The sequence below is a fragment of the Phocoena phocoena genome, chromosome 19 (genome assembly GCF_963924675.1).
Source record: "Phocoena phocoena chromosome 19, mPhoPho1.1, whole genome shotgun sequence".
In the NCBI taxonomy this organism is placed as follows: Eukaryota; Metazoa; Chordata; class Mammalia; order Artiodactyla; family Phocoenidae; genus Phocoena; species Phocoena phocoena.
The window spans coordinates 27,537,930-27,552,254 of record NC_089237.1 but is presented as its reverse complement, the minus strand read 5'-3'; the positions used below and the strand labels follow the sequence as shown (position 1 = coordinate 27,552,254).

At 37.9% G+C, this 14,325-nt stretch overlaps 1 protein-coding gene across 1 annotated transcript in view; it reads right to left on the bottom strand.

Moving 5' to 3' along the window:
* PPM1D (protein phosphatase, Mg2+/Mn2+ dependent 1D) overlaps window positions 1-14,325 on the bottom strand; it is a 53,203-nt gene that overhangs the window by 10,713 nt on the left and 28,165 nt on the right. Inside the window, exons 3-4 of the mRNA XM_065897322.1 lie at window positions 13,584-13,708; window positions 439-629 (exon numbers count right to left, since the gene is read on the bottom strand). Coding sequence (XP_065753394.1) covers window positions 439-629; window positions 13,584-13,708 — 316 coding nt within the window. The remainder of the gene's footprint in view (window positions 1-438; window positions 630-13,583; window positions 13,709-14,325) is intronic.

Genomic DNA, 14,325 nt, shown 5'->3' with positions numbered 1-14,325 from the left:
ATAGTGAATGACTGCTAATGGTTATGGGGTTTGTTGGGGGCAGTGATGAAATGTTCTGGAATTAGTGGTGAGAGTTACATAACTTTGAGAATATCCTAAGAAACACTGACCTGAATACTTTAAAAAGGTAAATTTTATGGAATGTGAATTATATCTCAATTTATAAAAAGAAGGATCGGTGAGGGTTCCATAGGCCAGGAAGTCAAGGGCTGCTCATAACGAAGTCAGTGGCTGTATGTTTTGTTATCTAGTTTCATTCATCTATTTCCTGTCTTGTTCTCCTAATAAGCTTCAGAAATCTATATTTTACTTTCTTCTACAGTCAGGGCAAATACAAAAATCTACTCAAGGTGAACATCCTTAGTTCATATTCAAGACCCCTGACAAAAGTACCAGAACAATGTGTAGATAATAATATCGAATTGAGTTACTTCTCACCATCAAGTATCTTTTCTCCTCTTGGTCCTGGCACATTGAGATGGCATCTTGAGGTGGAATCATATTCCAAAGACCATCACTCCCCAAGATAATATACTTGTGCTTCTGGGGATCAAGAGTGTGGACACTTGTGTCTGGTTCAGGTGACACCACAAACTCACCACTGAAGAAATCATAGCTCCACAAATCACCTGGGAAGCAGGAGGCAGAAAAAGCAAGAAGTATTATTTGCAAGCTAGTAGTATCATATCAACAGATTAAAGAAGAAAATCTACATGTTCATCTCAACAGATGCAGAAAAGCATTTGATAACATTCAAAATCCATTCATGATTTAAAAAAAAAAAAGACTTCTTAGCAAACTAGAAATTTGAAAAGGTAACTCCCTTATGAACCTGATAAAAGTATGCCTTCTATCACCACGTCTCTTCTAATTCTATATGAGGGATCCTTCTCTACACAGTAAGATAAAAATAAATGATATATGTGAATTGGAAAGGAGAAAATAAAACTATCATTACTTGAAGATAATTTTATTTCTACATGGGAAACCAAAAAGAAGTTAGATAAATTATCAGAACAGGAACACTTAGCAAGGTTGTTAAATACAAACCCAATATATAAAAGTCAGCTGTATCTCTATATAATAGCAAGAAATGGAAAATGTAAAATTTTAAACAATTCCATTTATAACAGTGAACCAAATATCAGGTACTGAGAAATTTAATAAAAGGTGTGCAAATCTTTTATGGACAAGATTATACAATTAGATTCCAAAGACTATCTAAATAAATGGGGAAATAAACTATAATCAAAGATAGGAAGGGTTAACATTATGAAGATGTTAATTCTTCCAAAAATAACCTATAATGTCAATGTAATTCCATCCAAAATCCCAAAAGGACTTTTGTAGAATCTGACAAGCTGATTCTAAAACGTATAGGAAGGACCTACTCTATATATAGCACAGGGAACTCTACTCAATACTCTGTAATGACCTACGTGAGAAAAGAATCTAAAAAAGAATGGATATATGTATAACTGATTCACTTCGCTGTACAGCAGAAACTAACACAACATTGTAAATCAACTATACTCCAATAAAAATTTTAAAAAATATATTTAAAAGTAGAAAAAAATAAAATGTATGGGGAAGAGCGAAGGGCCAAGATTAACTAAGATAACTGTAAAAAAAGATAAAATGTGGAGACCTTGCTCTACAAATAAGAGTCCTAGTGGCTAACTGAAAACCTCCTGTTAACCCCCTAGGTCAAGAAAATACCTACATCAAAACTGAAAGGATGGGTGCCAGTCACTTGGAAGAAAATTCCAGAGATAAAAATGAGCATTTTTATGCTTTCAACCTACCTAGCCTTTGGAGATCAATGACTAGCCTTTGGAGATCAATAGTTCACCCTTTCAGTGAGCCAGTAAAAGAAGATTCTTAAATAATTATCTTCCTTCTTGATTAGCTCCACATAAAACAATGCCTAACACTTCTGCTTTTTAGACGCATTAGATGTACACCTCAAAATGTTCAACATAAAAGAAGCTTTAGTTGACTCAGGTCATCTAAAAGATCAATAAAACTGAAATAGAAAAAAAAATTTATAGAAACCATCTACTCTTTTGTGATACATAAGATAAATAAGTAGGACAATATAAACTCTTCTGCGTCCAAAAACAGGAAGGAGGAGACAAGAAGGAGAAAACATTAATTTCTGCCTCTTTTGTTTGTTGTGAAATACTTTGGGGAAAGACCTAATTAAGAGCAAAAGGTTTTCAGACAAGAGGATAAATTGTTTTTGCCACTGTTAAGCAGGTCTGACTTTTGCTAAACAAGAGGAAGCTTTTTGTCCTCTCCTTTCCTTATTTAAACGTCACCATACCTCTCATCAGAAATACTGGCCAATCCAAATATGCTCAGAGTCCAAGGAAAGAATAATTCAAATCAATTACTCTACTCTGAAATAGCAAAATTCACTGCTAAACCAGCCTCTTGAAAGGGGCAATTCATCCTTCAGAGTAACAAAAGAGAACACATATGACCACTAAAAGCTAATTATAATCCAGGTCACCTCACAAAGACACATTTATTTCTTTATACCAGTAAAACAAAACTCCCTGGTTGATGAAACTATAAAAATGAACATGGATGGAAACAGTTAAGATAAATTTTAAGATAGCAATTACAGGGTTCATATGTGATGCTAAAAGCTTTCAAAAGCAATTCCCCCCCAATATTTGAAATTAATATTGCCACTCCAAGTAAAAACATAAATTCATATAAAGCAGAATCCCTAATATGTCTAAACTTAAAATCTAGGTTAAAAAAAGAAATTCCAATTTTGAATCTAATGCAAACTATATGACCTCAAAGAAGGGTCACAATTTCTCATATATAAACTAACATTAATATTGTTATAAATTTGAAAATATTTTAAAATAAGTTACTTGTTTATTTCACATGGCATGAAAACCAAAAGATACAAAAATCTCCTTTCCCATTCATGTCCTTTCTGGTTCTCCACTTAGGGAACAACTATTGTCCTTATGTATCCTTCTAGAGATGTCTACGGATATATACCCAATATATATGTATACTCCTTCCACAAAATTGTCCTCTCAAGCTCGCAACTCCGAAATCACTAGCCCCCAATATGTTGCCAATCTCTTTTTTCTTTCTCACTAAACCTCAATACATTTCCAGAAGAAAGGCGCATTTCTCCTAACTTAAATTTCTGAAACTGTTTTTTAAATTAACTATTTGTTTGTTTATTTCTAGTTTTTGGCTGGGCCACGTGGCATGGGGGATCTTAATTCCCTGTGAACCTGTGTCCCCTGCAGTGGAAGCATGGAGTCCTAACCCCTGGACCGCCAGGGAATTCCCAAACTCTATTTTTTTTTTTTTTCATAATATTTACTGGAACTTCCCTGGTGTTCCAGCGTTAAGAATCGCCTTCCAATGCAGGGGACACGGGTTTGATCCCTGGTCAGGGGACTAACATCCCACATGCTGTGGGGCAACTAAGCCCATGCACCACAACTACTGAGCACGTGAGCCACAACTAGAGAGAAGCCCGTGCGCCACAACAAGGAGCCTGTGTGCCGCAACGAAAGATCCCACATGCTGCAACAAAAATCCCATGACTAAGACCTGACGCAGCCAAAAATATTTTAAATATATTTTAAAAAATAATAATATTATTATTACCTTATGTATTTAGGCTGCACTGGGTCTTAGTTGCAACATGAGGGATCTTCAGTTGTGGCAGCACGTGGACTCTTAGTTGCGGCATGCAAATGCTTAGTTGCAGCATGCATGCAGCATCTAGTTCCCAGACCAGGGATCAAACCTCAGCCCCCTCTTTGGGAGCATGGAGTCTTACCCACTGGACCAGGAGGGAAGTCCCCCCAGATTCTGGGTTTTGAATGCGATTGCACTGAACCTATAGATCACTTCAGGGAGAAATGCCATCTTAACAATATTATATCTCCCAACCCAATAACATGGTGTATCTCCTATTTAATCTCCTGAGCATAAGGATATCCCCCTATGTAGCCACGGTCAGAAAATTTCATGTTGATCCAGTATTGTGTAATATAAAATCTATGTTCAAATTTCCCCAGTTATCCCAATAATGCCTTTTCTATTTTGGCCGCACCACGTGGCTTTCAGGATCTTAATTCCCCCAACAGGGACCAAACCCAGGCCCCCTCAGTGAAAGTGCCAAGTCCTAACCCCTGGATCACCAGGGAATTCCTGCAATAATGCTTTTTTAATACCCAGGATCCACTCAGGGATCATTCATTACATTCAGTTGTCATATTTTTTAGTTGTTTTTAACCCAGAACAATTCTCTAGGTTTTGTGATTTGTTTTTGTCATTCATGACACTGACAGACAATTGTCAAAAGAGTCCAGGCCAGTTGTCTGCAGAGTGACCCTCAATTTGGATTTGTCTGACTGCTTCCTCGTGTCCGCAGGCTAGATATAAGGGTTTGTGTTCAGGTTAAACTTTTTTTTTGGCCAGAATACTACAATGCTGAAGTCATAGCCTTCTTAGTATGTCACATTAGGAGGCACAAAATGTCAGTCTGTCCTATTATTGGCAATGCCAAGCCTGATCATTCAGTTAAAGTGCTGCCTACCAGCACTGTAAAGATGCCCTAAGTAATCTGTACGGTGATAGTTTGAGATTGTGTGAAATATCCTATTCCTCACCCAAATATGCCACATTTTAGCATTCATTAATGATTCTTGCACGAATCAAGTGCTATTGTGACGGCTGTAAACTGATGATAGAATTAGGACACTAACTACATTTATTAGTTGTCTTTTCTAAAGAAGAACTTTCCATTGTTCTCTCTACCTCTTTATAATCTTTTTGTACCAGTATGGACTTAGGGATTCTTTTTTTCCTCATTATACTATAACTTATCCTGTTATTGTTTTGATGCTCAAGTTGCTTTATATTTGCCGGTAAAAGTCCCTAGAATTTGAATTTTTAACGAACTCACCATATGATCTGTATTCATAGCTAGATTTAGGAACAGAAGACAGAGCCAGTTCCCTTATTTTGCCAGTTCAGGTAATCTACATGGCTTTACCTGAGATCAAATGAGTAAGAATCAGAATTGAACTAAGTATTTTATTATTGGCCTAGTGTTTGTGCACCATTATAGGATCACAGGAATGTCATTCCTCTATATATTAAAGGGAGGGGTCTTGAACATTGTGGCAGAGGTTGGTTGCCTGCTCAATGGCCATTTCCCTTTTGTTTTCAGTAGGGGCACTGGAGTGATACCAGATGAGAAAGAGGCCTTTCTTCTGGTTTCAGTATGTTCTCTGCTTGCTGCTGGGGCATACTGCAGCCAGCAATGTGCAGGACACCTAGTGGTCCTTATCCTAGGGAATTTCAACATTCCTCCTCCACCCCCCTCCAGCTCTGTGAGTGGCTTCCCGTGGAGAGCTTCCCAGCAACTTTTGCCTCACCTAATCCATCCTCAAAACTGCAACCAAAATCATCTCTTTAAAACACAAATTTAAGATTGACAGTGGTGATGGTTGCACAACAATGTAAATGTACTTAATACCACTGAACTGTATACTTAAAATGGTTAAGATGGTAAATTTTGTTATATGTATTTTGCCGTAATTAAAACACACACACACCCCTACCTAGTTATATGTTTCCCACCCCAACTCTGCAATAGTTTACTCTTGCATAACTCTTAACCACAGCCTATAAAAATGCAGTATTTTCTGACTTTATCTATGCCTCTTGTTCCCATATCTTTCTTCCACCTACCCTTCATCAGAGTCCCTTATATTCACCATGCCTCCTCCTATCACAGAGCTGTTCACAAATGCAGTTCCTATGCCTAGAACACATTTTCTTCTTCTATTAACTTTTAGTAATTCTTAAGACCTCAGCTCAAACATCACTTCTCTGGCCTCTCCGGTTAGGTAAAATACTCCCATTTTAAGTTCCCATTAACAGATATACAAATAGTTAAGAGTTGTAATGTTTCAGTTCTTTTTGTGATCATTTGATGAATGCCTCTCCCCTCTCTAAACTGTAAGCTTCCATGAGGACAAAGACCCTGTGCTTGGCACATACTGCACTCAAATATCTGTTCAAAGAATAAATGAATTGCAAGACTCACATGCAATTCCATCGGACAGCCACTAGGAGACACCTTTGCTACATTTGCACTCAGGTAATTTTGATCATCATCAGTACAAATTTTGATAAGCAAACTTCTCTCTTTCCCAAAAAACTGGAAGAAAAATGACTATTAACCATAAGAGTGGTGCTAAATTCTATAATTTAATTTACTATGGGCCAATAAGAATTACCATGCAACAAGTTAAACTTAAAAAGAAAGCTAGAACTTAAATAATTAACTTTTTTCCCCCAAGTGCCAAAATAAAGACAGGAAAAGTAATATGACAAAGCATTTCTTTCAGCTTAAATGTTCATATCTAAAGGATATTCTCTTTTAAATGCTGTACGCCTTAAACTTATATACAGTGCTGTATGTCAGTTATATCTCAATAAAGTTTAAAAAAATAAAAAAGATATTTGAGAAAATACGTGATAGAAAAATAAAATCAAGAGAAAAAGCAGAAGCAATTTTTTTCCATTACTAAAACAAAACCATCTCTCCCACGTCTTTTTATATGAAAATATTCATTTATTTCCATACATTTGTTTACAAAATTATGTTACAATAATGTAATTGTCATAGGAAATTACTATAGCAATTGTATTTTATCTCCTACATGGAGTTTTCCCTGGTCTAGACGATCTTTCCCATCAACTGTTATTATTCCTCCCTTTTAAAAATAACAGTAGCAAACCCTCTCTTGACGCTATTCTTTCTACTCCAGCTAAAGCCCCATCTCTTCCTTCCCAACCTAGGAAGAGTGTCTAAAACTTGTTATATCAAAATTTCTCCATCTCACTCTTTCTTGAACCAACTCCAGTCACGATTGTGGTCTCAATATCCACCAAAAGCTACTTTGTCAAGGTCACCAATGACTTTCACATTGTTAAACCCAAAGGTCACTTCTCAGTCTTTCCTTTACCTGAACTATCAACAGTATTTGAAATTTTTTTTTAATTGAGGTATAACTGACATATAACGAAATACCTTCTTGAAACAGTTTCTTCTCTTAGCTTTCAGGACACTCTCCTGAACTTTCTTGTATTTTACCTATGGCTCTTTCTCAGTCTTGTTTTACCTGTTCTTCCATTCATGCCCCCACCTCTTCACAGTGACAGTATCTCAGGGCTCAGTCACTGGACCCTTCCCTTTTCTTTTTTCCCCCCTTTTTTACCTACACTCAATCCCTTGATTCAGCCACAGACTGATATCTCTAGCCTGGCCCTCACCTAGTCAATTTTCATAACCAGAAGCCCAATGGATATCACCACTTTAATGTCTGATTAGCACTTGAAGGTAAGTTGTCCAAAACTGAACTGACCTCCCCCTGCTACATATACTCTGGTCTTTGCTACATCAGTTAATAGCAACTCCACCTTTCAAGCTGCTCAGTTAAAAAAAAAAAATCATAAAAAGGACACTTTGTATTTGTTGTTCCTTCTGCCTAATATATTGCCCCAAACACCCACAGACCTTGATGCCTCATCTCTTAACTTAAATGTCATCTTTTCAGACCTCCTCTGACCATCCCATTTATTTATTTGTTTGTTTTATTTTTGGCTGTGTTGGGTCTTCATTGCTTCTTGTGGGCTTTCTCTAATTGCAGAGAGAGGGGTCTACTCTTCGTTGCAGTGCACAGGCTTCTCATTGTGGTGGCTTCTCTTGTTGCGGAGCATGGGCTCTAGGCCAACGGGCTTCAGTAGTTGTGGCTCGTGGGCTCTAGAGCGCAGGCTCGGTAGTTGTGGCGCACGGGCTTAGTTGCTCCACGGCATGTGGGATCTTCTCGGACCAGGGCTCGAACCCGTGTCCCCTGCATTGGCAGGTGGATTCTTAACCACTGTGCCACTACGGAAGCCCCCTGACAATCCCATTTAAAATTACACTCCCACCCCCACAACGTTTCCTGCTTTATTTTTCACATTAGCACTTTTTACTATATACCACAATATATATTCTACTTATTTATTTTAGTTTATCATCTGTTTCCCCTCACTAGAAAGTAAGTTCCATGGGTCCAGGAATTTTCACCTGTCTTGTTCATTGCAGAATCCTCAGAACCTAGAGCAATACCTGGCACACAGCAGGCATTTAATAAATATTTGGTGAATGAATAAACAATCACAAAGAAGTAGGGACTCTGTATGTGGTTTTATCCTTTTTTTTTTAAGTTTATTTCTTTTTTGGCTGCATTGGATCTTTGTTGCTGCGCACGGGCTTTCTCTAGTTGTGGCAAGTGGGGGCTACTCTTTGTTCTGGTGCGCAGGCTTCTCTTTGCAGTGGCTTCTTTTGTTGCTGAGCACGGGCTCTAGGCATGTGGGCTTCAGTAGTTGTGGCATGCGGGCTCAGTAGTTGTGGCTCATGGGCTTAGTTGCTCCGTGGCATGTGGGATCTTCCCAGACCAGGGATCGAACCCCTGTCCCCTGCATTCGCAGGCGGATTCTTAACCACTGCGCCACCAGGGAAGTCCCTCCCAGCCTATTTTAAAAAACATTTCACCTGGAGATCATTTCAAATGTATAAAGCTATAAAAATAAAACTATGACAAAGAACACCGATCTTTACTCAGATTCATCTATTGTTGACATTTTGCCCCATTCACTTGTTTTCAATCTACATATATATAAAGATTCTGGGGCTTCCCTGGTGGCGCAGTGGTTGAGAGTCCACCTGCCGATGCAGGGGACACGGGTTCATGCCCCGGTCTGGGAAGATCCCACATGCCACGGAGCGGCTGGGCCCATGAGCCATGGCCGCTGATCCTGTGCAACCGGAGCCTGTGCTCCACAACGGGAGAGGCCACAACAGTGAGAGGCCCGCGTACCAAAAAAAAAAAGATTCTTGTGTATATATAAAAAATATTATAAATAATAGTTCTTTATCCCTAAATACTTCAAAGTGTATTTTCTAAGAATAAGGACACTGCAGTTATCAGCTTCATAGATTTATATTAATATAATATTTACCTAATATACCATCTATCATCCATATTCTGAATTATCAGATGGCCTAATAATATCCTTTATAGGATCCAGCCTAGGATCAGGAAAAGCATATACTTGTAACATTTCTTTTCTTCTTCTTTTTTTCTTTACTTGAACATTTCTTTAACCTCCTTTATTCTAGATTGAGGCTATGCATTTTTGACCAGGGTACTACATAGGGGATATGTGTACCACACATCTGGAGGCATACAATGTCCAACTATTCCTCATTAGTGATGGTTACTGTCATCACCCAGTCAAAGTGTCTGATTTCTCTACTCTCTAATTACTATTTTTTCTCTCTGGCAACTAAAAGTAGTTAAACAATGCTAATATCTTGCTGCCTAAGTATTTTTGAATATTTGTATAATATACAAAATCGAGGACCATGCACATTATTTCTTTCTCTAGGTAGTTAAAAAATGTTGAAACTAAGCTAATAAGAAAAACAGCATCACATCAATCAAGATCTCTGTCTCTAAATACACAACAATCTATTAATCAATACCTTTTGTATTGATAAATACATTTCACCAACAACTCATCTAATGCTATTATTCAGTCTCCATTTCCCCACCCTTACACCATCCCAATAAAAACCAACAGAGTACATAAAAGAGAAACTTGACCTGGTAGCAGTTCATAAGAGAAATATCTAGAGATCTGAGCTTAATAAGCCAACTAATGTGTTAAGATTACAAAAAGCTAATGAAAGGATTCTTGGACTCCATTATTAGAAGTACAATGTTCAGGTAGCAGGAACTAAATATTTCCATTGTACTTCAAACTGGTCAGACCACATCTTGCAGTGTCCTCAATTCCCAAGTCACATTTATTGAAGGAAACATCTAGAGGAATACGACAAGAATAATGAAGGGTCTGAAAATAGCCTAGAGAAACATGCTAGCCAATTCTGAATAGGTAAATGACTGTCATTATGCAAAAAGAAAAGGAAGTACACTGCCCTGTCTGAAAGCTTCATGGAAGCAGATTTTAACTCACAGAATTGTCTAATAATACAAGAATTTCTACTTTAAAATATTAAGGAAAGATTACTGAAGATATTCAAGCAGGTTGAATTACTTCTTGTCTGAATTACTCCAGAGCTATATCTGAACTAAGTAGGAATGTCTGAAACAGGAAAACCAGTTGGTTTTTCTGCTCTTTTTGCCACTCCATCACCTGTTCCTTCTCTTCCTCTCCACAATCACTTAAGGGTTTCAAGGCTTACTTGAAATGCTTGGCGCACACACACTTAACATATACAAAATAAATTGGCATCTACTTTCTAAAATGAAGTTTCACGTTACTTTTGAACCTGGAGTAAGACCTTGTCCTCAGTCCGTGTTGAGTTCCCCCCAAAAGTTCCCTCTATTTCTTTAGTAATATTAATTCCTTGCCTCCCATGCCTTCCTCCTAAGCTCACTAATGTTACAAATGGCAACAGTTAACTGGAAATTTACCATCTACCTGAAGTGTCAATAGCAGCTGACTATCTGTCATCCACCTTGCCCCCTTTTTCTCCTTGCTAACAATTGGAGGATCAATTATATCACATGTATACTATGAATGAATGGCTTGGGAAACTCAGACAAAAATCTGTAAAATATGTAAAGTGCTTAGAATACTGCTACAGGTCCCTAAATGGGACCCTGGCCTCCAATTTTATTACCCTATGATTTTAGCCATTATGATCTTTTAAAAACAAACTGGATCAGCTAAAATGATCCTTTAAAAACATACTGGATCATGTCACTGCCCTACTTCAGTACACAACAGTAATGAAAACAACTAACATTTACAGAGCACTTACTATGTGCCAGGCACTATTTTAAGCACTTTACATGTGCTAAGTTACCCAATACTCACGACAGTATGAAGCAGGCCCCACTTTACAGCTGAAGAAACAGTGCCACAATATATTAAGTAATTTGCCCAAGTTTGTACAGTAAATAACAGCACTGGGATTGGAAACTAGGAATTTTGGCTCCAAAGGCTACCTCTTAACCACTATGGTTTACTTCCTCTCCTATTCTTCAATCGCTTCCCAAAAGCATTTAAAATAAAATTCCTTATCATGGTCTAGAAAGCCTTGCAGGATTTAGTTCTTGCCTACCACCGGTAATGTCTTCACCAAACTCCTTACCTTAGCCTGCGCCACCCTCTTAATCAGGCAAGTGTCCTCATCCCAGCCTTCATCTTACATCTCTACCTCCTCTCCCTCACACTGGCTTCATTCTTGGTCCTTAAAGACAGCAAGTCCTTTCCTTTCTGCATTAGGATTCATTGCTAACAAACAACAATTTCCAGCTCAGGTTAACCTAGGCCAAAAAGGCAACTCAGAAGAAAATCAAGTAGCTCACACGGTAGACAAGAAGCTGGAGAACCAGGCAAGGAGACAGGGCAATTCCAAACAACTAGGCAGGAAAACCTAACCACATCAATGAGCACTGCCAAAGGAGGTCAGTATCACTAGGATGAATTCATTCCAACACGTTTTTGGTTTTTAATATTTATCCTTTCTAGATTCACAACTCAAAATCATGGAACAGGGAATCTAAATGATCTAGCTGGGGTCATATGCCTGACCTTTTATGTTTTATAAAAGGACCCTGAATAGGAATGTCTAAACTAAAACTGCACATAGTAGGGGAGATACAGTTTCCCAAAAGGAAGTCAGGGCATTATTCAGTAGGAAAAAAGAATATATGCTACACAACCCGCACCACCATCCCTCCCAAATCAAATGTCCACTAATTGCCTAACAGCCTTTGCAAGTGCTATGGCTTTGCTTTGACTTGGCCCCTTCTCCTCCTTTTAGGTCTTACTCACTCAAAATATCACTTTTTAAAAGAATGTTCCTTGGGCTTCCCTGATGGCCCAGTGGTTAAGAATCTGCCTGCCAATGCTGGGACACGGGTTCAAGCCCTGGTCTGGGAAGATCCCGCATGCCGCAGAGCAACTAAGCCTGTGCGCCACAACTACTGAGCCTGTGCTCCAGAGCCCGCGCGCCTAGAGCCTGTGCTCCGCAACAAGAGGAGCCAGCGCAATAAGAAGCCTGCGCACTGCAACGAAGAGTGGCCCCCGCTCACCGCAACTAAAGAAAGCCCACGCACAGCAATGAAGACCCAACGGAGTCAAAAATAAATAAATTTATTTAAAAATAAATAAATAAAAGAATGTTCCTTAATCATCCTCTCCAAAGTAGCCCTCCTCTGCTACCCACTATCCCTCCCACCAATCAGTGGCATATCATACTGTTTAATTCCTTTATAGTGCTTTTTAAAATAATTTTCTCATTTGTTTATTATCTATTCTCCCCATTAGATTATAGGCTCCATGAATATTGGGACTATATGTATATGATCACCAAAGATGAACAAAGGTAGTAACATGATAGGTAGCATGATCTTTTAAAAATGCAAATCATATAATGTTACTCCTTAGCTTAATATCCTTCAATGTTTCCCAGTGCCCTTAGACTAGAATGAAAACATCTGTGGCTCATGTTTGCCTCCTTAACTCCTGCTTTTTGATAATTCCTACAACAGGCCACGCTGTTTCCCAATTCAGTAATGATGCCTAGAATATTCAACAGGCTCTTCACAAGAATAACTCCTTCTCAGCCATCAAATCTCAGATAAAATAACACTTCCTAAAAGGATCATTTCCATCACACTATCTAAAATAGATTTTCCCTTCTAAATTATTCTTTATCATAGGACTTTCATATTTCCTAACCTGTAATTATTTCATTTACAAGCTTACTTTTTAAAAAACTAAAGTATAATTGACTTGCAATATCATATCACTTTCAGGACAAGTTTCCTTCTTTATTGCCCATCTCCCCAACTACTTAGTCTTGCTCCCTGAGGGCAGAGTCTATGTGTATAATCTCTCCAAAGCCTAAGGCAGTGCCTGGCACCAAGTCAGTTCTCAAGTTAGAGGAAGAAGGAGAGAAGGGGAAAAGTGGTGTTTTCTAAAAGAAATTTTCTTTAGAAGAAAATTTAATTAGTACATCCAAGGTAAGATATTTCTATAGCTATAATCCTCTAGCCTTCCTTTCAAAACCAGGTAGAACAGAAAATAAGTATGTTTATTTTGTCATGTACAATTTACTTTGCTAATGAAAAAAAAAGAGCTTTGAAGGCTCTTAAGAGAAATATGAAGGGCTGAAGTAGGGAAGGACATTTAGAAATAGTTTTAAGGCTAACATCAAGCCTAGGCATACATTTACTTCCCTAGAAATAAATGGGAACTAGCAAAACATTGAACATAATTCATGATCAAAGAGCAATTGGCACTGAAACCCATACTTTAATCAGGTTTTCAATCATTTACTATAATTAGGTTTTCAATCATTTACTATAGTATCATATTTATACCTTCATTACGTGCCAAATGAGGGTTTAATTCTCAGTCTTCTCTTTTATTTTACCACCATATATTATAGAAAATCCAAGATGATTTCACCAAATATAAGTCCTACTTACCAAGTGCTCTTGCTACTGCCAGAAATGGAATCTGGTCAATGACTGTGCTCCTTCTCACAGGTCCACTGTGAGTGAGCCGAGGTCGTTTCCAGACTACACGATTCACCCCAGACTTGTTCATCACGCTAAAAAATAGAGTTCACATAAATACTCTAAATGATTAAAATATAACAACTAAAGTAGTTTAACATGTTAAATAGCTAATAAAATCAGATTATTGCAAAATAATGACTTATCTGTTTCAGATACAAAGATGCATAAACCAAAGCTCCTGTTCAGAAGGCAAAGACAAAATAGGGTAGATTAATATGAGAATTTGGAGATTATTGAGGTAGGCTAGACAGAATGGAATGGAAGCAATGGGAATAGAAATGAGTAGATATCATGTAAATTAAAAAGCAAGATAATTTTTTTAAGATCCAATGACAGGTACACACACACACACACACAAATGGAATTACACAGAAATAGACTACTGCAATAGGACATAATACATTTTTCCCTTTTCAAATCCATTTCAGTGGGATTCAGTGGTCTTAGTAATCTCTGCCATGATATTCATTTTGTGTTTCTTTTGGATTTTTTAAAAACATCTTTATTGGAGTATAATTGCTTTACAATGTTGTGTTAGTTTCTACTGTATAACAAAGTGAATCAGCTATGTTTACATATACCCCCATATCCTCTCCCTCTTGCGTCTCCCTCCCACCCTCCCTATCCTACCCCTCTAGGTGGTCACAAA